This window comes from Callospermophilus lateralis, chromosome 13, assembly GCF_048772815.1.
Source record: "Callospermophilus lateralis isolate mCalLat2 chromosome 13, mCalLat2.hap1, whole genome shotgun sequence".
Lineage (NCBI taxonomy): Eukaryota > Metazoa > Chordata > Mammalia > Rodentia > Sciuridae > Callospermophilus > Callospermophilus lateralis.
This window is the reverse complement of record NC_135317.1, coordinates 97,694,418-97,720,163: the sequence shown is the minus strand read 5'-3', so window position 1 is coordinate 97,720,163 and position 25,746 is coordinate 97,694,418. Positions and strand designations below refer to the sequence as shown.

Below are 25,746 nucleotides of genomic sequence, written 5' to 3'. Positions count from 1 at the left end.
AGATGGCTTCTGCACAGCAATGGAAAGCCCAGGCAAGGACTTTGGGGTTAAATCTCATATTTTAGTCACCTGGGACTAGTTTATTATTGCAGAAAAACAAACATCCATAAAGTTGACAGCTTCCTCCCCTCCTCCCAAGTGGAGTCCTTCAAGGCTGCCTGCTCACTGGCCAGCTGATGGGTGGCTGCCTGCAGATAGTGACCTAGGGAATTAAAGTCACTTTTTCGACACCTGTCAACTGCAGGGCTTAAAGCTGACCAGGCTAGAATCATACGATAAACAAGAAACTATATTATGGTGGGCCAGGACTTTTATAGTCAATATATGTGCTGGCTTTAAAAAAATCATTTTAACATTTAATGCTTCTCAATTAAAGTGATTTCCTGGAGTGGACGCCAAGCTTCGTACAGAATGCACATTAACCACTTTCTGTATCGGTAGTTAAAGGCACTGAGGGATTTAAACAGCAATCCACAAGTCTGTTCAGTCAAGGTTTGGCGGACTAAAGCAGATTATAAACAATAATATATGTCTTTCTCTTCTTTTATTGGAAGGGTTCCAAACTCACAAAAGAGCTAAAGTGCTATAAACATATCCAGGACTAGGCTTTGTGCTCCACAAATGTACTCCATGAGAGCCATGGGCACTGGCTGAACACTCTATCCTGTGTGCGTGTGTGTGCACGTACTTTTAAAAGAGCCTTTTACACAAAGTGTCCATCAACTAAACTTACCTTCTAAATATTAAAATGGAAATCAGGATTGCTGTACAAGTGAGAGCAAAAAGAAATCCTGCTTGCAGTGTAGGTGATGAATTCGTTGCTGCTGCCCATTGCAAGTCACCTCTGCGCTCCTTAATGCCTTCAGACCCCCACATGTTCAGCTACTGCATTCAGTGGTTATGGTTCAAATGGTCATTTTTCCATCTAGAAAACAAACTCACACCAAAGGCCCAGAGTTCTACCATGAAGGAAAAGCATGTTGAGGAGTAGTCCCTCCTGTCTTCCGTCTGGTTTTCTACCTCTATTGCTAACACATGTTCACTCTGACGTGTATGAAGAAAACCACCAAGGAAGATTCTGTCCTGAATATAAACCAGCATAGAACTTGTGAATACCCCAATTTGGGGCCAGGAAGCTTTGCTGGAGGAAGGAATACTGCCCTCAGAAATGACTCGGCATGTGCATCCCAAAAGAGGAGAGTAAAACACAAAGAAAAATGACTACTTTGCAATTGTGCCAAGAGAAAGTGAAATAAGAAAATATAGGAAAGAAAAATTTGAAGAATTAGCATATAAAAATAAAAAAATGCTAAGGGAGAAGGAAGCCATCAACACCTAATAACTATGTTGATCTGCACAAGGATCTTGGCATTAAGTTCTGCTTTTCAGGGAGGAGTGTGACAAGAATTTTCTAAGGATAAGTGAATAAAGATCAGGTTAAATAGCATTTGCAGTTCAGTTCTTTAGTGTAATACCAATTACTGCACATTTAAAAAATGGATCATACTTGGCGCATAATAAATGTTAGCTAATAAGTGTAACAAGGACGCTTTTTCCCGCTGGAGTCTGATATTCTCTATACTTTGACCCAATCTCTTTGGTGCAGGAACTGTGAATCACTGTAGAAATACAGATGCTCAATACATTTGTGGTCTACATATGTACTCCATGAAAGCCACAGGCAGTTTCTATCCTGCGTGTGTGCATGTATGTGTACTTCAAAAGAATCTATTGTGCAAAGTGTCCATCAACTGAATTTACCTTCTAAATGTTAAAATAATATCACAATAAATTTTCAAGTCACTCAATTACAAAAGATTGCATTAAGGGCTACGTTATAAAGAGAAAGCCCAGTGATTGTACATAAAAATCCCAGAAGAGGCCTGACATTGCCCCTCTGAAGGTGGCTGCTTTTGCTTACCCTGATAACATGGTTCAAGGAAAACTTTTGTACTTGTTATCAAGATCTGAGTAAATAAAATCATGTATAATGCAATGTTTTATATATGATAAAGCCTATAAAAATATTGAGTGTTGTACTGATTTTAGTTGTATGATCCTAGACAAGTTCTGGGCTTCAATTTCCTCATTTGTAAAAGAGACAAAAATAACAATTATTTCTACTTTTACAATTATTCTGAGGCTCAATTAAAATACTTGTGTATAAATTCCTGTACAAAAGTAAGTTTAACTGCTCTTATTTCATTGAAGCTAAGATATCACTGATTAGGGGATGGGTTTGACGCTCAGTGGTAGATACACTTTCCTGGCACGTGTGAGACACTGGGTTTGATTCTCAGTACTACGTAAAAATAAATAAAATAAAGGTATTGTGTCCATCTACAGCTATAAATAGTAAAAAAGATATCACTGATTATAAGATATATTAGTTATGTGTCACTAAGAACCCAAACACCCAAACACTGTTGATTTAACTGTGACATGCTATTGTCTGTAAAAATGTTGAATATGTTAATGTGAAAATCTCCATCTCAGAATTGATCAAATGTAGTGTTATAACTACTATGAAAACACTTGATCCAATTCTCACCCTATGATTCAGGATTTGGAATTTATTCATAAATATTTCAACTTAGTATTTTCATTTCTAAATTGGAGCTGGAGGGTTACATACCTGTTTAGAGTATGAGGGGATTTTTTAAGGATTGAAGTTTGGTAAAAGCCTTCATGTTCCTTCTTAAAAAAAAAATAAAGGTGTGTAAGTCTTCATGTTCAACTGAGGCATTTGTTTGCCTGGAGACTAAACTTTTCTGCAACCCAAGCGCAGCTCTGCCACAACCACAGGCCTCTCCATTAATCTCACGGATGACGTCCTCTATGTGGAATAATAACCCACAGCCCAGTAGCTAAACCAGGCAGGAAGCTAAGAAATACCTATCTAATAGAAAGGTTCACTCGATTTTAGCCACCTGTTAGCTGGAAAATGCTGACACACCAAAAAGAGATATAATAGATACAATTCCAGATATTGTTCTTTGGTTGTTCCCTTTAACCTCACAAGCATAACAGAGAAGGGGATGCAGCCAGCTGACTCCTCCCATCCTTATTAGAGACAAAGTTTAAAGATTGAGTTTTTGATTGGTAATTCATGATTTTCTGAGGCTTTTCAAGATATTGTATGCAGTATTTTGAAACCTAACTAGTTAATTCTAAACATTCATGCTAATGGGAAAGAGAGTCCACTGGCTTAGCGCAATAATGATCTCTTAGTTAAGTCCCAAGAAATATCTGAGGGTTGAATGGAAGAAGCGCTTGAAAACTTGGGGAAGTTTTGTGGTCCACCAGGAAGGACTGGGCTTGAGTAGACTTGGCCCTAGTGTGGCTTTATTACCAACTCTGTGGTCCTGGGCAACTTAACCTGTGTTCAACACGTGTGTCTCTGACTCCTCACATGAGCAGCCCTGATAACACCTGCTATGTGACAGGGCAACTGTGGAGGGATGAGAGATTAAATGATGCCCGTGAAAGCATCCTGAAAAGTCAAAAATTTTAAAACACATGATAGGCATTACTAGTCAACAGAATTGAACATACGGGCTCATTTCTGCTCTGCAACAGAATTAGTTCAGCGTCCAACTTCCTGGCCAGTGCCACTTCCAAGAACCCGATGTAGTGACTGATTAGTAATAATACAGGCATAGAAATACAATATGTATTGTGGTGGCAGACACATTTAAAAGTATGAAATTTGGTTTAGTCAACAAAAGGCTTCTCATTCTTAAAATGCTGTGACAATGAACAGGAAAAGGGGCTCTGAATGAGCCCTACATCTTGTGATGTCTGTGGACAGGCTTCAGGAGATCTGTGAACTCCTCAAAACTCCAGGTACAACACTGTTTTAAGGGAGGAGTTCAGTTTTTCAAAGTCTGGAACTCTTTAAGTTAAGAGCAGCAAGTCAGGAGGCGACCGAAGCAGGGCTAGGGTGCAGCTCAGCAGCAGGGCGCTTGCCTGTGCAAGGCTCCGGCTTGTCCCCAGCACTGCAAAAGAGACTCCAGCAAGGGTTCTGAAGATGAAGTGAGCCACATAGTTTGCCTCGTCTTTGATATTTGCTTATGTGATTTTATTTCTATTCCTTCTTTTTCACTATAGTGTGCTTCAAGACTACTTTGAGGGCAACCAGGACTTCTGAGATTAGAGGGTAGAGGGCAAGATAAATGACAATCATGAATAAACATTAAATACCAAGAGTCATCAGTGATGTTCTGATAACAATACCTTCAGGAAAGAAAAGGAAGAAAAAAAGAAAAGGCAATAAATCTCCTTTCTATTTTCTTTCTTTTTTTTTAAGACATGGGAAAATGGAGCTAAGTATGTTTCCATGAACAAACACAGATCTACACAGGTGGCTGTCAGGACAGGTAACAAAAGAACCGTAGAACTGAGAATGAGGCTGAGTAGAAAGGCGGTTTGCACACAGGCCAGCCATTTCCAGCAGTACTACAGCCCTCGTCTTTAGTACCCATCACTTTAGGAATCCTCCAAGCAGACAGTTTCCTGTAGAGAATGCAGCTCAGTTTTTGAACTGTTCTTTTGCACTAAAAATATCAAATCAGAGTATGAGCCAAGGATAAAAGAAACTTTATTCCAATCACAGTAAACATTAAAATTTTAAAAACCTGACAATTATTTTGAGGTTCTTGTTGATGTATAACTCAAAACGAACCTTCAGAAAAAAGGTTTTCTATGATATTTTGTAATACTAATTGGCTTGAGCATACTTGATCCCTCCAGGAAAAAAAATTATGCAAAGCAGAACCAAGCCTACACTAAATTAAATTATCTGCTGGTGAATTTCATGAAAACATGTTTCACCTGTATCCGGGGAAGTCAGCTGGCTTTTTGTTTCAAGACACTACTCTTGGCTTGGTAGGATCTACTGCAGCTTTTGGCAATCAACTCAGGATCTGGCTAATGTGTGATGCACCAGCATAATAATTTATTAATTTAAAGGGAATGAAAAGAAACTGAGATCCAGTGAACTCTGATGTTTATGGATGAAATCTTCATGAGGTATGGGGCATGATCTACAGACTATTATACGATAGTAAGGTTTTCAAAAATTCAGATACTGGTGACAAAATATAATGGAGATTTTGGAAATTCACTTTAATTTATTTGTGGTACTGGGAATTAAACCCAGGCCCCCGTACATGCTAGGCAAGTGGTCTCCCACATCCAGAGCTGCGCCCCAGCCCTGAAATTGACTTTAGAATGCACTTCTAAAAATATAAAGGTGATTGTGTTTTTAGTCATAGCTTAGAACATAAATTTGAAGTCTTTAAAACAAAATTAGTAAAAAACAAGTTATACTCTATACTTAAAAATAATCTAAGCCAGGTGTGGTGATACACATCTATAATCCCAGTCAACTGGGAGGCTGAGACCAGCCTGGGCAACTAAGCAAGACCTTGTCTCAAAAAACAAAAACCAAAAACCAAAAAACAAAAAACAAACGCTCGTGATGTAGCTCAGTGGTAGAGCACCTCTGGGTTCAATTACCCAGTACCACAAAAGGAAAAAAACATATTTTTAAATTTAGTTTAAAATATGGGAAAATGGGAAACAAAAAAACTTGTCTAAGAAATCTCAAGATCAAATTGCAAAAGACAAGTAGATGAAGAAAGGAGTTACTGGATAGTTTCTTGCTCAGATGAGTACTCTGTAAATTTGAAATGAATAAATACTTTTCGATTTGCTGATGTCCTAAAAATTTACAAAGTGAACTTAGTTAAAAACTGTATGCAACATCTTGGTCACTATTATTAATGTATAAAGTTTCTGAAAACAGAGTTTATTAAAGTGGAACATCAAATAGTTTAGCTAAACAGTAGGCCGCAATGTAGCTAGGACTGCAGTGAAAAAACAGATAATAAGAAAACACTTGACCAGAATCACACCTCAGTATGCACTAATATGCACATCGCTTCCACAGATAATAGGAAATTATTTAAAAAATGAGCAGTCTTGGTGAGTGGTTTTGCTTTGCACCTCAGAAAATAAAAAATCAGGATTAAAAAAACCCAAAAAAGCAAGTAGTGTTAATTCTCTTCAATTCTGTTTTGGAGGGGGTTTGTTCTGGGACAGGTTACCTCAAGCTTAATGAAAATCTCACCCACTGTTGGGGGCTCTATTGAGAAAGTTTATTGTTATCTTAACAGGAACATTTGTTAGAAAAATATCTTTTAAATGGTTATATTTGCATCTTTTTTATTTAAAAAGATTTTTTAGTTATACATGGACACAATATTTTATTTTGCTTATTGATTTTTATGGGGTGTTGAGGATTGAACCCAGGGCCTCACTTGTATGAGGCAAGTGCTCTGCCACTGAACCACAACCCCAACCTACATTCGCATCTTAACTCAATTCTTATTTTTATTCATGAGGCAATTGTTTATTTTCCTTAAATAAAAAGAACATCAAGGAATTCTTCAGATGCAAATTCTTATGGATTAAAGGGGAAAAGGTGAGAAGCCAATTTCAACTGTGGTGCACTTTGTTGGTCCTTTAAGTAAAAATGTGTGGAACACTGATTTATGTTTTTAACACAAAACAGAAATAACTTCACCAATAACACATTAGACCTAAGTGGTCCTAGCAGTTCAGGCCTAAGCTTCTTACAGACTACTGTTGCATACAACAGGGATACTACAGCCAATTAAAAGAGCCCTAGGAAAATTTCCCTCTCATTTTGGCAAGGTGAGTTTGAGGATGCATTCTCCAGAATCTATTTCAGTCCTAGAGTGAAGTTGCTAAATATTATTCTAAAATTCCCAAGATTTTGAGGTTTTCAGAACCTTTGGATTTTGTTCTGACTTCGACATCCTTCACAAGAGAAAGTTCTATCCTCTGTTTGGCTTATTCTTCTCAGCCCCCGCTTCTTTCTCATTCTCCCTATTCTGTCTACCATGAGAATAGAGATTTCAGTATCTGTTCAGACCAGCTGTGCAAAAGGCTACGAGATCCCCACATCAGGATTTCATGGAACTTTCTCTAATTGTCATGGCAGTGCTGTTGGGCACATTTTGCTTCTGTATGTTTTTTAAAAGAGCAGCTGTGTTTAATATTGTGAGATATGATCTGTCTCCTCTTCTCCCCACCCTCTAGAGCAGTGATAGATTTCAGAGCATGTTCGGCAGAATTGGATTATATTATGCACAGTATACATGTTCATCACCAAAACTGCACTTTCCAGAATGTATGAATGTGGAATGAACTGCTGAGACTTCAAAATCCCAGTTCCTCAGAACTGATTTTATTAGCCAATACATACCAAAGATGAGTGGTAAAAGAAATCTTATTTTAGCAGTTTTCTTTCATCCCTGAAGCACTATCCTATTATGGACTGTGGTTTTCCAGTGTTCTGATTAAGCTTTGCTAGCCATGTGCCGCTGCAGCACCAAGGAAACGGCTTTGCAGCCTGTCACCTCTTCTGGCAGACAGCCATCTTGGTCACGGAGAGTGGGATCAGCGCCGGACTGCAGCAGCAGCTCCACAATATCCACAAACTCACAGGCAGCAGCTGAGAGGGAAAGGACAAATATGGAAGCGAGTTTACCGTGGGCAAACTATCCCACCCTGGCAGGAAAGGCAAGCGCTGAGCCACGAGGACATTGCCCAGTGAGTACCTTTCCAGGGGCTGGAGGATGATTGGGCCTCACAGTGAGAAAGTGGCCTGGCGCTGGATTTTCAAGTCTTAGGAAGATCAAATTTACTTTTTTTGGTTGCCCAGAAACACACACACACACACACACACACACACACACACACACACACACACACACACACAACACACACACACATGCACACACACACACACAAATATGTTTTAAATAATGAGACTTTTTGACTGCGATCTTTTTGCTGTGGTGCAGGGGACAGAAGCCAGGGCCTCATGCAAGTCAGGCAAGTCCTCTGCCATTGAATTACATCCCCAGTCCTACCCTATTCTTTAGGAATGGGTGAAGGCAAAGAGTAAAAAATACAGTGTGTAAGTATCTATTTTACTGTCATTTATATTCAGTATAATGACAGGTATACAGACCAGAAGGTTGTAAGTATTGTGTCAAAGAAAATGTTTTGTCTTTGAATGGTGGTTAAGTGCAAAGCTTTAACATTTTAAATGAGAAAGAAAAGTAAACTGGCCTAGTAATCAAACCGTGAAATTAAAAACAAAAACAAAAAACAGCACCAGTGTGTGTCACTAAGTCCAAGGCATAAGAAGGGGAAAGGGGCCTGTAGACATCAAGACTTATTATAAAGATAATATACCCCAGGATGGACAGACAGACCAAAAGGTGGGATCAGAGCCATCTATTCTTTTTCACACACATGGAAAATTGATGTATGACAAAGCTGGTATCACGGACTAGTGAGGAAACAAAGGTCTAATAATTTCATGGGGCTGAGACCACTGGACTCAAGGTAAAAACTGGCATTTCACACAAGATGAAACACGTGGCACTAAACATGAAAAGATGAGCACCGACATGTGTGATCAGAGAACTGGAACCTAAAACCAAGATATCACTTTATATCCGTGAGATTTGTGAAAATTAAAAGCTTTGACAATCCTGGTTGTTTCCAAATTTGGCATTTATGAATAAAGTGACTCTAAACATTCAAAAAAAAAAAAAAAAAAAAAAAGCTTTGACAATACCAAGCATTGAGCAAGATGAGAAAAAGGGACACTCTCCTTTAGGTGTCTGAGAGGAGCTGCGTACACAATCTGACTACAGGATAACCCTAAACACACACACCTCCACAGAATTCCACTGCTGGTTCCGTGCATTTAGGAATGCTGCGTGTGTTCTCCAGGAGCTATTTCTAAGAATGGACACAGCAGCACTGTTCCTAATAGACCTCGAATGTAAACAATACAAATATTCACTGAGAGTAACAGTAAAAATAAAACACTGTCACTTGCACAGCAAAAGCCCACACAACACTGAAAACAAGACCTGTTCTTAGCCCCATAACTATGCTGAAGCAAAAAAAGCAAGTCAGAGGAATGCACTTGGCATGACTCTATTTAAACAAAAAATTTAAATATAGACAAGACTAAACCCTACTGCTCAAACATACAAATATGGAGTGAAACTGCAAAGGAAATCACTAGCATAAATTTGGGATGGTAGTAATCTCTGGGGAGGGCTGTGGGACTGCAGAGGAACACAAAGCCTTAATATATTTTTGGTGATGTTCTATATCTTAAGCTAGGTGGGGGGTGTATTTTTAAAAACTGCATCTTAAATTAATCATATACATTTTATGTGTCATTTTGTATGTGATGCATCACACAGAAATAGAAACAACTTTTTTTTTTTTTTTTTTAAAGGGAAGGAAGTAGGGGAATGGAGTTTGATTCTATGGTCATTTTAATGGCCACAGACTGACCAGTCCTGTCAAGGTAAGATTCCTGCTCTTGAGAACTTAATATGTAAATAGCCAACTCTAGCACAGAAAATGAATAAGGACTGTGGCAGAGACATGCATACTGCAAAGGTAGGGAAGTTTGAAGTCCAAATTAGATTCAAATGGAAGACAGAAGACTGTTTCCTATACAACAAAGGAAGTTACAGATATACTGCCTGGTATCAAGTAGCTGTGAGAGAAGGCATTTATTTGTACAGAAGCAGCTACATAACATCTAGACTATGAGCAATAATCACTTAACCTTTATATCAAAGCTATCAGTCTCAATGCACTGAGAGGAACACTTGGTTAAGTCTTAAAATTGCAAGGGTCAGCAGGGTGCAATGGTGCATGTCTGTAATCCCTGTGGCTTGGGAGGCTGAGACAGGAGTAATGGAAGTTCAAAGCCAGCCACAGAAACTTAGTGAGGTCCTACACAACTTAATGAGACCCTGTCTTAAAGTAAAAAACAGAAAGGGCTCGGGATATAGTCCAGTGGTAAAGTGGCCCTAGTTTAAATCCCCAGTACTTCCCAGCCCCCCAAATTGGAATGTTCAAACTTCCCAGTATTTCAGGATAATAACGAATGTGCTCTATCAGATCACACTTAGTTCAGATCTAACCCCACACACAAGTGTGTGCTATGGCTAAAGACACTAAGGATAAACATCTTAGACAAAGGGATATTAATTTCACACATTCTGTACAATGAAGTGATCTTTCTGGCAATGAGATATGTATAATCTATGGATACTGACCCAGGAACAAAGTTTAAAATTTTTTAGTTCCATATCTAGAGGACTATAGTCAACCAGCTAAGAAAGTGCCCCCTGGAATTTTAACTCAAGTCTAACTGTAAAGAGAGGTTTTAAATTTGGGATTTAAGAGTCACAAAAAAAGTAGTCAGAGCAAGGGATATGATATCCATATAAAAGGAATTTTATTAACGAGAACCCAGGATTTATGCAAAGATGGATTCACAGGAGACCATAAACTATCAGGAAGTTGTAATAGAGAGAAAAAGAGACCTTCCAACTTAAAAGAACAGGGGTCCTGCCTTTCAAGCCACGGAGGTGACTCTTACTAGGATATGAGGAGGGTATCTGCAGTCTCTGTGGCAAACTGGCACACACAGGTGCCCAACAAACAGCTGTTGAAAACTGTAGGTATATCCCCAATTAGATGGTGGGCAACTTGAGTCTGTGCTCCTTTCTATTCTTCTCTCCATTCAGCGCAGCGTTGAGAACTTAGAATCTACTCAAAATTCATTAGGTAATTGATTTCCCTGCCTATGGTGTCTTCACAGAGGCACAAGTCACAAAATAGAGTTGTCTTTCAGATATGGATAAGTTGCCTGTTCCCTCAAAACAAAGGCAAAGGGGTGAGAGGGATGAGGAGAAAAGAGTGCTAACACTTTACCAAATTAATGAGGGGGTATATTGGTGCCCACAATGAGCTAGGAAATACAAACACAGTTGTGAGCCCAGCTCGGAAAAGCTTGAGCAAGTCTACAGGGACTAGAACCATTGCTGAATTTATGGTACCCTGGGAACCTCTATTTGTCAAGTGCCACAGAGGCAGCCCTGACACTGGCACAGGTGAAGATGAATTTTCATTCAGAGCAGTGAGCCTTCTGACTCCATTAATCCTCAGGGTTTTGATGATGAATTTCTTTCTTTTTTATTTTATTTATTTTCTCTCTAATGCCTCCTCCCACTGCCCTGTAACAGTGTGGAAGGAAGAGAACAGATGGTGCTTTACGTGGAAGACCCAGGGCTCATGAGGATACAAAGCCTGCCCACTTTGTAATCACATGACCACACGTGCAAGGAAAAGCCTTGATTTCCCCCGGGAGTCACAGATGCAATGATATTAGTATTCCCAGTGGAGGAAGAGGAGGGGAAGGCTAACAGGCCATTTATAAGGAAGACCACACTTACACCAATATACTCTTCAGCAAGGCCCATGTTTAATCACAAAATAACAAGAGGACCAATATCTGAAGATTCAAAACACTCAGGAAAAATATAGGTCAATAAGGGTTTTAATATGCTGCCACACCAAGACCACTTGGAATGAACTAGTAAGGACATACAGTAGGAGAATACTGGCCTCTAGTTAACCTGCGATTGGCTCTGACCCAGTTTTAATCGGAAGAAGCCAGGATTTACAACCTGCTTAAGGATGGAGTTTGACAACTGCTATAATCAGAAGAGCTGTCAACACAAGGACAGCTGTCAAGCTCAACCGTAATTCATAAAAAATAATAGCTAAGCCCCCAAAGACTCCCCAATACTGTCTGCACTTGCTGGATTTAACCATACTTATAATTTTATGAAAGTTCCAAGAGTAGGTTAAGGGCCCTAAAATAAAATAAAATCAACAAATAGCTATTGAGCACCTACTAAATAAAAATAGTTAAATAATATTAAGTGACTAAATGAATAAAATATGCCCAGAAGATTCCCTGACATATAATAGGAGCTTAATAAATGGTAATTAGCATTACATATAAGACTGACTACCTTAGAACTGGCAAAAGTCTAGTGACATAATAAAGAAAAATAAATTAAAAAATCAATCACTCTAGCCAGGTGCACTAGTTGTAGGATTATGACTGTAATCCTAGCAACTTGGAAGGCAGGAGGATTGCAAGTTCAAAGCCAGCCTCAGCAACATAGCCACTAAACAATGCAGGGAGACCGTGTTTCAAAATAAAAAATAAAAAGGGCTGGGGATGTAGCTCTGTGGTAAAGTGTCCCTGGGTTTAATTCCTAACACACACACACACACACACCACTCTAAGTGATTAAACTTAATTTTTAGGAAACATTCCCAAGTTGTCAAAATATTCTTGTTTATATACATATGTAATGTCACAAACCCCTAAAGATATTATTTTAGTGGTTAATTTTTTGATGATACTATATATGGTATTTTTTTTTCACAATGTCTAATATAATCTAAGAGATGAAAATAGGGGTTGTTTCAGCAGATCAATTTTGGACAAGATTCTGGAATTAAGAACAATTTTTTATTAATGTTTAGCTTCTCAATGAACAGAAATAAGAAAATGCCCACAGATGGACAGAGATACTGATATGTATCTCACAAGTAAATCTTGACTCACTGACCAAGGTGACAAATTATAAGGAAGATCCCAGCAAATAAATAAATAAATAAATAAATAAATAAAATTATCTTCCATAAAATAATGTGTATTTTAAAAGAATTCATGACTATGATTATTTGTGAACTTATGAAAAGAGAAGATGGATCAAAAGACCTGACAAGTGCCTTAGCTCGGCCACCCACAACTTGTATTACTCTATTAAGGTACTATCACCTCTCTGGCATTTGGTTTTACAACTGAAAGTGGGAGAGAGCAATACCTAAGTTTGGGCATTTGTTGAAAAGATTAATAGACTAGAAACAGTAACACTATCACCCCAATATCTCTGTCTAGGTTTGGACTTTTGAGTGTGTGTTATAGGTTGTGTATAGAATGTCCCCCAAAGGCTCATGTGTTGAATGTGTGGTGACCAATGCAGCAATGTTCAGCAGTGAAGATTTTGAAAAGTGATCAATTGGGCTCTAATTTTATCAGTGGATTAACCCACTGATGGATTATAATTTGACAGCATTATTGGGAGGTGGTGGAAACTATAGGAGGTGGGACTTAGGCGGAGGAAGCAGCTCTCTGTGGGGTGTGCCTCAGCCCTTCCTTGCTCTCTCTCAATGGTTGCCACAGGGGAGCAGCTCTGCCCTTTCATGCCCTTCCACCATGACGCACTGCTTCACCACAGGCACAGAAACAATGGAGGCAGCTGACTGTAAAGTCAAACCTCTGAAACTGTGAGTCAAAATAAAATTTTCCTCTGTAAGGTTGTGATTCTAAGGTATTTTGCGTTTCAGTAATGGAAAGTTGTATAAACTTTTTAGTAGAGTATTAAATACAGAAGAGTATCAAAGTCACATATATAAAATTTCTTAGGCAGAACTTCTTCAGATCATTTTTGGAATCTCAGAAGCACCCGTTCTCTGATAACTCCCTCTAGTGCTACCTGCCCACATCTTCAAGTAGTCAGTATCATGCCTATTAAAGCTAGTGGTGAGTTTTTCCTGTATTTTGACCTCTGTGTAAATGGGAAGCATACTGTATTTGCTCTTTTGTGTCCTGCATCCCAAGAACAACAGTGTGTTTGAGATTCCTACATGCTGTTGCATGTGATTATTGTTCATTGTTAATACTGTATGGTATTCCACTAGATGAATACTTTAGATTATTGTGATCAGTTCTCATGATTCCTGAATCTGAAGATTCCAATGTTTTATCAATTCTAGAAATTATCAGTAACTATACCGTTATATATTAATTCTCTCCTTCCAGAACGCCTATTAAAAATGCTGAATTTTCTCATGCCATTCTAAGTGTCTCTCTTACATTTCTATCTTAAATAAAAATAAATAAATAAAACTGTGCCAATACACTACTTTAACTTACAGACTGTAAAATTTCCATTTTATCATTTATTCAAATTCTGTTTGATCCTCTTTCAATTCTTCCTGTTCTTTTTTTGAAATATCTTGTCCTTATTGATTCCTTGATTTTATACAGACTTATTCTTTTAATTTCTATCCAATAATTTCACTGAGTTCCTCAAAGTCTAGTCCTCTGATTTACCATGTCTGCTGATATTCACCCAAACGTATTTTATAATCCTGGATTGTGTGCTTATTCTCATCAAGGATTCATTATGTAAGACTGATGACTTGTCTGTCAGGTCCTGGGGTGGGGTGGGTGGGAATAAACCAGATCAGTACATTCATTATGTCAATTTCTTTCTTTTTTTTTTGACTGAGGATTGGACGCAGGGTTGCTTTTGCTATTGCGGTATTGTAGCTCTTCCCCAGTCCTTTTCCTTTTGAGATACGATCTTGCTAAGTTTTCCAGGTTGGTCTTGAACTTGTGATCCTTCTCCCTTCAGCATCTGTTCTGCTGGGATTACAGCTTTGCCCAGCTATGTTAATTTCTTAATCTAAAGATTTCTCAAAAATCAAAGAGCAAAAAGTTGAATCCCAAATTGTGTGAACTGGGTGTTTTTATTCCCACCCAATGTTCTGAAGCAATAATTTTAATCTTCCTTCTTTGAACGGATGGACCAATTTTTTTCTAATTAAATCCCATCTGACCCTGCACCCCTTTTCTTCCTTATTTTTTTAGATATTTATATTTTGGTTGTGGACACAATACCTTTATTTGATTTACTTATTTTTATGTGGTGCTGAGGATTGAACCCAGGACCATGCATGTGCTAGGCAAGCGCTCTACCGCTGAGCCTCAGTCCCAGTCCCTCTTTTTTTTTTAAAGCTGAGGATCTAGCCCTTTGAAGATCCTGGCTCATGTGCAGGGTCTCAGTTCCAAATCCACATTACTCCTGTTTAAGAAGGGCTTATTTCCAGGCTGGACAGGCATTAAAGCAGAAGTTCAGAGTTTTCCCAGCTATAATATTAGCTCACACTCTTACCATTATGGTTACTAAATTCTTTTTTATTGGGTGGGAGGTGAAGAAATCTGGGGGCATTTCTTATCTTGGGGGGCTGGGGCTATAGCTCAGTGGTAGAGTGCCTGCCTCACACGTCTGAGACACTGGGTTCAATCCTCAGCACCTCATAAAAATAGATAAATAAAAAATAAAAATATCATGTCCATACACTAAAAATATTTTTTAAAAAAGGATGTTTGGTATATTTTACCTAGAATATAGGAACTCAATAAATATCTGCTGAATTAAATATAATTAAGGAGGTTAAGTATAGTAACAATACTAAGAAAGCCTATGATATTTAATTGAATTTTAAACATGTAGCATATACATATGTTCTAAAACCAGAAGCTACAGAAGAATTTATAAGAAAAAGTTTACCCTGTTGCTGTAGCTTCAAAGTTTTTTTTTTTTTTTTTTTTTTTTGTACTAGGTAATAAACCCAGGGATACCTAACCACTGAGACACATTCTCAGCCCTTTTCTGTATTTTATTTAGAGACAAGTTCTCACTGAGTTGCTTAGGGCCTCGTTAAATTGCTGAACTCTCAATCCTCCTGCATCAGATTACAGGTGATGGAATTACAGGTATGGGCCACCGCACCTGGCTTCACAGCTCCTCTTGCTTTTAGGTAAACAATGTTATTAGCTTTCTGTGTATCTAATATCTTATGCACTTACTAGCATATATATATATATATATATATATACATATACACGTTCACATTTTTATATGTAAATATATACATTTTTTCATGGTAGCATACTATATATACTGTTCTAAATCTGTTCACTCAATAGCATTATCTTAGAGATTTTTCCAGACCGCCACAAGAGAAATTATAACTTATTTTGAAGCTAGTGGGAAAGTTTTTTTAAAAAAATCCCTACCCCTTTGCAATCTATAAGTGCATTTTACATACATCAAACTTAAATGGACACATTCCCACATCCATAAAGGCATTTACCTCTAATGGTTAACTGGAATGACAGAATGACTCATCTAGATTCTCAAGGGCACAGTCTGGTTTACCTATTGCTACAGTTTCTAGAAGGGAGAAATAAAAGGAAAACATGGCAGTGCCGTAAGAGGGCACTAACGAATATCTGAATGAAGGAAGGAGGAATGTAAATAAGAACTGCTTCAGCAGAGCATGTGGGTGCTATGGCAGGGGTAGTCTTCCTAATAAGCAGAGCAGTGAACTCCAGACTTACAGCAAATATTTTGGAGCAAAAGAAAGTTGACGTCTTGAAGCAAGCACCAGGAAAAAGGGGTAGCCTTGAATGTTGTGCTGAAGGCTTCATAGTCACTGTGAAAAACTTTTCCTTTTCTTTTTCGACTCTGTGGATATTGAGCCTATGCATGATTATCCCAAATTGCCATCACCGTTGTAGAGATGACTAAAAATGTTTATTTCTGGGTCAAAAATTAGGATTTTGAGCAGCCAGCTCTCAGTGATGCTGGAGAAGCCACATAACTGAAATGCCACAGAAACAGATTTAAGGAATGAGATGTGAGTGCTCTGGAAGGTACTCATTTCCTAGTGAATCTAGAGACATGGGGTGAATTTCTAGTTCTTCTAGGCAAGTTTATTAACCTGAGAGTTTTGGTTTTCTCACTTATAAAATGGAGAAAATAATAATACTTTATAGCTATTTGTTCACAGATGCTTACAGATTATACTGTATTGTATCTGCACATTTTAAACCATTCTTTCAATAGCTTTTGATAACATATGTATGTAATCTGAAGTAACAAATATTTCAAGCACACTGAATGTAGGAAGATAGAGTCTAACAAAATTAGGCTACTGCACATAATGCTGCAATAAATGTTTTAAATCATGCTTCATTGTTTACATGTTTGGGAGTTTTACTAGGGTATATATCTAGAAGTTGAACTGCTGGGTATGTACCTTCAACTTTACTAGATCTTGCCAAAGTGATCTCAAAGTAGCTGTAATAGTTGACACTCTCATCAGCAATCTATGAGAGTTCTTGTTGCTCCATATCCCAATTCTAATATCTGGATGATTACATGTTGCCAACTGACCTGTATAATACAGTGTGAAACTAATATACCTAAATATTTTAATCTGAATATTCTTGGTAATTGTTAGGCAACAATTTTCCAACGGTCTCCCACATTTCTGCATGTCTTATGGGCAGAGCTACTGACTGCTTTTGTTCTAGACTCTTTTCAAGGATATCTGTATGTAGTGAACAGCTTTGCACAACAGAGATAGTGTTTTCTTCTAGAGTGGAGCATAGGTTTATTTATTGTCCAGAATACAAAAAATATATTCTTCAGGACATAAGTTAGGTAGGTTTGCTTGAAGCTCATCAGAAAAGACTGGAGTTCTCTGAGATTAGGATGCCTAAAATATGACACACTATGTGTGCAGTCTACCTGTGTCTCTTGCACTGCTCCTGTGGGGGCAAGAGTAAATGACAGAAACATGAAGTTCATGCTGCTTTCTGTGCTATATATCACAGTCTTTTGTGTCTGATGCAAGAATTTTGTGTCTTTTGCCATCAACCATAAAACTTTGTCAGACTAATTTGTTTATAAGTTTATAAGTCAGTAGAGTACAATCTAGAGCTATTCACAGTTCTTTACTATAACTAGTGACATTAAGCATCTTGTTGTCTGTGGGCTATCTGGTTCTCCTCATTTGTGAAACAACTATCCATATTTTTGATCTATTTTTCTATTGCATTTCTTTGTTATTGATTGGGTAGATGTTCTTTGTTTATTCTGAGTACTAATCCTGTGTGGGTTATTTGCATTTAAATATCTTTGAGAATCTCAGTTTGTAGCTTTTATTTTTGCTTGGCTTAAATAAATTTTAATGTAGTTGAATTGCATAATTTAAATTATAGGGTATGCTTTTTTGTGTTTTGTTAAGAAACCATTACTTGAAATCTTAGAGCAGTTTTGATTTGCATTTCGCTGATTGCTAGAGATGTTGAACATTTTTTCACATATTTGTTGGCCATTTATTGTATTTCTCCCTTTGAGAAGTTTTTATTTAGTTCTTTCACTGTTGATTGGGGATTTTTGTTGTTGTTGTTTTTGAATTCTGTGTATATTCTGGAATAATCCCCTATTGGAGGAGTAGCTGGCCAAGAGCTTCTCCCACTTTTTAGGCTCTCTCTTTACACTCTTAATGGTTTCCTTTGCTGTGCAGAAGGTTTTCAGTTTGATGGCATCCCACTCATTGATTCTTGGTTTTATTTATTTCTTGTGTTTAGGGGTCTTGTTAAAGAAGCCAGTGCCAGCACCTATGTGATGAAGTGTTGACCCTATGTTTTCTTCTAGTAGTTGTAAAATTTCTGGTCTAATTCCTAAGTCTTTAATCCATTTTGATTTGAATTTTGTGCAGGGTGAGAGATAGGAGTCTAATTTCATTTTTCTACATATAGGTATTCAGTTTTCCCAGTACCATTTGTTAAAAAGGTTGTTTTTTTCCTCCAAGATATGTATTTTTGGCATCTTTGTTAAATATCAGACGCCTACAGGTATGTGTATTTGTCTCTGTGTCTTCTGGTCTATTCCACTGGTCTTTATGTCTGTTTTGATGCCAATATCATGCTGTTTAGTTTCTACAGTTCCGTATGTAATTTAAGATCAGGTATTGTGATATCTCCTGCTTTGCTTTTCTTGTTTAGTATTGATTTGGCTATTCTGGCCTTTTGTTCTTCCAAATGAATTTAAAAATTGTTTTTTCTAATTCTGTGGAGAATGACATTGGTATTTTGATGGGGATTTTTGCATTGAATCTGAATATTGCTTTTGGTAGTATGGCCATTTTGACAATATTAATTCTGCCTACCCATTTTTTAAGGTCTTCTTCAATTTCTTTCTTTAGTGTTCTAGAATTTTCATTAAAAAGCTCTTTTGCCTCCTTGGTCAGATTAATTTCCAAGTATTTAAAAAATTTTTTTGAATTTACTGTGAATGGGACAGTTTCCTGATTTCTTCCTTGGTTGAATCACTGTTAGATTATAGGAAAGCTATTGATTTATGGATGTTGATTCTGTATCTTGCTACTTTGCTAAATTAATAGAAGTCTTCTGGTGGAGATTTTTGGGTCTTTTAGATATAGGATTATATTGTCAGTCAACAGAGAGAGTTTGACTTCTTTTTTTCCTATTTGTAATCCCTTTGATTTCCTTTTCTTGTCTGATTGCTCTGGCGAATGTTTTGAGGGCTAAATTAAATAGGAGTGGTGAGAGTGGCAGCCTTGTCTTGTTCCTGAACTTAGAGGAAATTGCTTTTAGTTTTTCTCCATTCAGTATAATGTTAGGGTCAGGGTTTGTCATAACTGGCCTTTACAATGTTGAGGTAAATTCCTTAAATCACTAGCTTCTCCAGCATTTTTAATATCAATGGTGTTGAATTTTATCAAAAGACCTTTCTGGGGGCTGGGGTTGTGGCTCAGCGGTACAGTGCTCGCCTCTCACGTGTGAGGCCCAGGTTTGATACTCAGCACCACATATAAATAAATAAAATTTAAAAAGTATTGTGTCCAGCTACAACTAAAAATAAATATAAAAAAATTGTTTTTTTTTTTAAAGACTTTTCTGCATCTATTGAGATGATCATATGACTTCTGAATTACATTTATTGCTCTGTGCATGTTAAACCAACCTTACATCCCTGGAATGAGAGCACTTGATCATGGTATATTATCTTTTTGATGTGTGTGAATGTGTGTTTATATATTTGTTTTTTAGTTGCAGTTGGACACAATACCTTTATTTATTCACTTTTATGTGGTGCTGAGGATCGAACCCAGGGCCTCGAACATGCCAGGCGAGCACTCTACTGCTGAGCCACAACCCGGCCCCTTGATGTGTTTTTGAATGTGATTTGCTAATATTTTATTAAAGATTGCTGCATATGTTCATTAGGGATACTGGTATGTAGTTTTATTTCCTTGATGCCTCTTTGTCTGGTTTTGGCATCAGGGTTATACTGGCTTCATAAAAAATATTTGGGAATGTTCCCTCTCTTCCAAAATCATGGAATAATTTGAGAAAGACTGGTGTTTGTTCTTCTGTAAAGGTCTGGTAGAACTCGGCTGATAATCCATCAGGTCCTGGGCTTTTCCTTTTTGGAAGACTTTAAATTGCTGTTTCAATTTCATTACTTGATATTGGTGTGTTTACCCAGGTGTGGTGTCACAAGTCTGTAATCCCAGAAGTGTGGGAGGCTGAGGCAAAAGGATCATAAGTTCAAAGCCAGCTTCAGCAACTTAGTGAGACCTTGTCTCAAAATTTTAAAAAAGGGCTAGAGATGTGGCTCAGTGGTTAATACCCCTGGGTTCAATTCCTTGTATCAAAAAAAGAAAAAAAAAAAAACTTGGTGTGTTTATGTTTTCCATATCTTCCTGATTCAATATGGGCAGGCCATATTTGCTTGCAGGGGATATTGTGCCTGTGTGTTTCTGTTTATTATTTTTGTTTTTTCCTGATCTCCCAGGTCCCATAGTCACTGAAGCAACATGCTCATCCTAAGATGGCCCTCTCTCAGCTCTCCACAGCCAATTGAAATACAAAGCGTGCTTTTCACGCACCAGTGCATGGTGCAGCCTCTGGGTCACCTAAGATTAAGCAGTATATATATATACTTTTTACCTTTATTTTGTTTATTTTTATATGATGCCTCAGTGCCTCACGCATGCTGGGCAAGCGCTCTATTATTGAGCCAGAACCCTGGCCCCTAAGCAGCATTTTTGATCTCAGTTTTTTCCTTACCAAGATTGTGATCCCCCTCCCTCTGCCCATGGTGAAGAAGTACTGGTGACACGTATGGGGCCATTGGGTTTGCTGTGATGTTTTTTTTCTTCTTTGTTTATTGTACCCATTTCTGAGTCCCTAAGCTGCTTTCAGTGTCCAATATTAAATTTTAGTGAAATCCCTCTTTTACCCACATTACTGAGAAGCTGTACACCTGCTGCTTTGGGTCCATGCAACGGCACAGCTTGGAATGCAGCTTTCCTCTACTCTGCCATCTTCTGTCACTGGTCACACCACCTACTTCCTCTTACTGTTGTGGCTTCTGTTCACATGACACCTCTTTTTCTACATTTTACTTTCAGTCTTTTGAATCTTTTTTGTTTGTTTGTTTGTTTGTTTTTTGGTATAGATGGACACAACACCTTTATTTATTTTTATGTGGTGCTTGAGGATTGAATCCAGTGCCTCACACATGCTAGGCTAGTGCTCTACCACTGAGCTACAGCTCCAGCCCTTGAATCATTGAATCTAAAGAAAGTCTCCCATAGACAACATAAAGCTTGATCATGACCTTTAGCCTTTTAATTGAGTTGTTATTATTAATTGTAGTTGAATTAACATCTCCCATTTCCCATTTTGCTTTCTAGAAGTATCATGTCTTTTTGGTTCCTCTACTCTTCCTTTACTACTTTGCTTTTATGTTAAATAAATATAGTACTTTGCTAATGTACTATTTTAATTTTTTAATGATTCTTTCAGGGCTTTTAAAAAAGTTTTTTGTTTCGTCCCCTAGGGTTTACCATCTCAACTAATCAGAATCAGTATCAGATTTAAAGTAGATTGATTCTAGTGATACACAGAAAAAACACTTCTTCTATGTAACTCTTCCATTGAACCTTTTTTGCTGGTGGTATTTATTTTTACATACACATATACATATACACACATATGTGGATATATATTAATGTTATAAATAAAATTATACACTTCTAATAAATTAGGGGCTTTTAGCATAAGAAATAAAATCAGCTAACATTTATTGGATATATACCAGGGATCAGACATTGTTTAAGCACTTTGCATGGATTAGTTTATTATATTCTCATAACAAATCGCTAAGGTTATTATCTCTATTTCATCATGTATAAACCAAAGTACAAGTTAAATAATCTGTCAAAGTCAATAGTAGAACCAGAATCTGAATACAAAGTCTGGCTAAAAGCACAAGATCTCAAGCATTTTTCTATACTCCTTCTTAGAATGTGGGTTGAATTTCCTCAAAAGCTTTTTCTGCAGTTGATTCCACCATGTGGTTTTTTCACCTAACTTGCAAATGTGGAAAATTTCATTAATAAAGTTCTAAATGTTACATCATCCTTGAATTTCTGGGATAAATCCAACTTGATTATAATACCTTTCTTTTTAAAGTACAACGATGAATTTCATTTGCTAACGTTTTCCTGAAAATTTTTATATCTATGTTCGACAGTGAGACTGACTCACAATTTTCTTTTTTCCTGCTTTAGTACTCAAGGTTATACTGGCTAACTCATGTGTGAGTTGGGGCAGACATATATTGACATTTCAATCTTCATTACACGGCTGATTTATGTGGGCAGCATAATAGCTAGTCCAATGGTTTAGACTTCTAGATAATTCAGTGAGGTTCCTAATATCCAAATAATCCCTAAAGAGTAGACAAAGGTATCCAAGAGCATCTGGGCCACTTGCTACTAAATGGCAATCTAGGATGCCAAGATTGCCCAAGTGGCCTAAAGTATTCCTTCCTAAAATATCTGAAGGTGGTTGATCCTTAATCTGGTTAATTAATTAATTTATTTTGCAGTGCTGGGGATTGAACTCAGAACCTCATGCATACTAAGAAAATGCTCTACCACTGAGTTATGTCCCTATCCCCTGGATTAAATATTGATGGCTGTATTTTAGTCAATTATACTTATATCCAAACAGAATCCTTTAGTTGTATTCACTCGTACTTTTTAATTTATAAAATAATCTCTTGTATTTCACTGAATTTATCTAATAGTCTCTAAGAGCCATCTTTCTTTACTTCTTTTCTTCTTTTTTTCTGAGGTACTGAGGAACAAACCTAGGGCCTTGCACATGCTAGGCAAGTGCACTATTGTTGAACCACACCCCCAGCCCTCCTTTAAAAAAAAATTTTTTTTTAGTTGTAGATGGACATATGCCTTTATTTTATTTATTTATTGTTATGTGATGTTGAGGATAGAACCCAGTGCCTCACATGTGGTAGGAAAAGGCTCTACCACTGAGCCACAGCACCCCCAGTCCCGCTCAGCCCTTATTTAAATTTTATTTTGAGACATGGTCCAAGTTGCCCAGGCTGCCCTTGAACTTGGATCCTCCTGCCTCTGCTTCCCTAGTAGCTGGGATTACAGGTGTGTGCCACTGCACTTGGCCTATAGTATTATTTATTATGGATTACTTTTACTCTATAGATTACTGAAGTAAAGATTACCTGGCTAGGCTAATCAGTAGCTCCTTTACTAAGTGACTAGTGCATGGGTAGTGCAGTATGCAGAGCATGAATAGGTTGGACAAAAGATGATTCATGTCCTGGGTTGATGGACCTGGATGGAGTGAGATTTCATCATGCTACTCAGAACAGCATACAATTTAAAATGTATTATCTATTTCTGTAATTTTTAGAATAAATATTTTTGAACTGTGGCTGACCAAGGTAATTAAAACTGCAAAAAGCAAACCACAGACAGGAGTGAAGGGGCTACTGTACATCAAGAAAGAATTTCTTACAGGAGAGAAACTAGATTCTACAGTGATAATAATTTGCCTCTTAGCTGTCACTAGTAGAACTGGGAATTAAATAATGAATTTTTGATAGGGGTTTGGAGTAACTTCTGTTTTTGATGACAGTATAGAAACATATAATTTACTATGATTGTGTCCATAGAATTTTAATACATCTCCAACTTTATAGGTTATTAATTTAATAAATAGATTAATAACCAAAAGTTGTCATAGCTCGGCTGTAACTGTCATGTACTTTTGTAAACACTACATAAGTTTGTACAAAGTTGAGATAAACAGAAAATATTCAAATATGGTTCTTAAATAATTTTGAATTATCTTACCATAATGAAGAGCTGTTTGACCTTCATTGTCCTAGAAAAGAAATAATACATTTTAGAAGTTTAAGAAATTGCAAAAGCATGAAACTATATAAACTATAAAGTAAATCTGACACACCAAAGTTCCCTAGGTTTATCAGACCCAGGAAAATAAGTCAACATTTTGTTGAGCCTCACAGTGTAGACTTCTGGCTGGGCTGTCTATCTTTGAAAAGAGGAGACCGGCAACCATGCACTGCAGTAGCTCAGTAAGAGAGAGGCTGAACCGAGCTGCGGGCAATAAACCTGCACCGTTACCCAACCAGTAAGCGTGGTTACACCCGGTGTGGGAAAAACTGACAGAACATTTATTTCCAAGCTTGTTCCCAAATCTAAAGAATCTGACTTGCCTTTTTAAATTTCAAGGGTAGTGATATTAGGTTTCCTAACCATGTATAGCATAAAGATAAGTGATTTCAAAGCATGCAAGTTTCCAGAAGTTAAGAAGACCAAGAGTTCCCACAGATTAAGTAGGAAATGCCAACATTTCAGTTTTTTTCTTTTAAAACCATGATATTCTAACAATATATATTAATCACATAGTACAGAATAGCAGTTTCAGCTTCCTCTTAAATTGAGAGCTGCTAATCTCAGCACAAGAGTAATGAATAGTCAGATAAAGCACAAGTGAAAAGTAGAATTTAGTAGTTAATTTGATATGCAGTTCCTAAAATGCATGACCACCATTAAGCCTCTATCAGTGAGGAATAAATGCTCAACTATTATGAACAAAAGGGAGAGGGTGATATTATGATTTAAACCAAATTATTAATTATTCTGTATCTGTCTTTTCCACTTCCTAAGAGCTGAATGTGGGGGTAGGGGATGCTTCAGAAACTTTTGGTTAAAGGTTTCCCTGTTTAACCTTCCAGGAATAATAGCGAGAAGATCCCACAGGGAACTTATTTTCTGGTTCAGACAGGTATTAAGAAAAAAGTTAAGACAGGCAGTAAGAAGAAAGTCTTTCCCTAAGGGATTAGGGCACCTAGAGAAGCTTGTGAGGTTGTCACCTGGTGGGGGACAGGGGAGCATTCCTGGGCAATGTGATTTGCTTTCCTCTTAGGGAACAGGGATTCTAACTGGATTTAGAGGTGAGGTGTGCCTGGGTGCAGGAGGGGATAGGAAAGTAGTCATTTTGAGGGGGTGGACAGAGTACCTTGGAAGAGGTGTCACAGTGGCTAAGTTTAGGGTCATGAGGAAAGTAAACTAAGGAAGGCAAAAGATGGAAAGCAATATCAGGAAGCATAAGTAAGTGGCCACTCTGCCTGTTTTTTCTTGTCTTCAGATCAGTCTGTCCCTTGCTCTGCTTTGTCTTACAAGTAGAGGAAGAGAGCTGAGGTGGCTATAATGACAGGATCTGAGTGATGTCGATGCAGGCAGCATATTTGCCAAGGGCAATTCTGAAAGGACAATACCGCCCATTTTGGCTTAAAACTCCAATCTACTTTGCTAGTAGATTTGTTAATCAGCAAAAGTATGGCATATGTGCACACACCTGATGGGTTTATATATTTACATTTATAGTTTAAGCACAAATGACCATAAATAGAGAGGAATTTTAGAAAATGCTTGTTCTACTACAATTTCAGGACTCTGCTTATGCACCCATTATGCAAGATTAAGTTTTCCCCATTATTCATCTTTAAAAAACTTAGTTTTCTTGCTATTTGGGCAAAAATTTTAACTACTGTGTTCATAAAGTCAAGTTCAGTTCCTCTCAATTTCTAGTTCTTTATTTTCACTAGGGAGGTGGAAGAATAATTACTTTTTACTCACATTTACCAGCAAATACTGAATAGGTATCTTCAGCCCAATTTTTAATCAATTAATTAAAAATATGTGCTGAGTTCC

At 37.4% G+C, this 25,746-nt stretch overlaps 1 protein-coding gene across 1 annotated transcript in view; it reads right to left on the bottom strand.

Moving 5' to 3' along the window:
• Positions 1 to 7,269: 7,269 nt before the first annotated feature.
• Acbd6 (acyl-CoA binding domain containing 6) overlaps positions 7,270 to 25,746 on the bottom strand; it is a 149,922-nt gene continuing 131,445 nt past the window's right edge. The window contains exons 7-8 of the mRNA XM_076831661.2: positions 23,860 to 23,890; positions 7,270 to 7,543 (exon numbers count right to left, since the gene is read on the bottom strand). Coding sequence (XP_076687776.1) covers positions 7,389 to 7,543; positions 23,860 to 23,890 — 186 coding nt within the window. The 3' untranslated portion in view covers positions 7,270 to 7,388. The remainder of the gene's footprint in view (positions 7,544 to 23,859; positions 23,891 to 25,746) is intronic.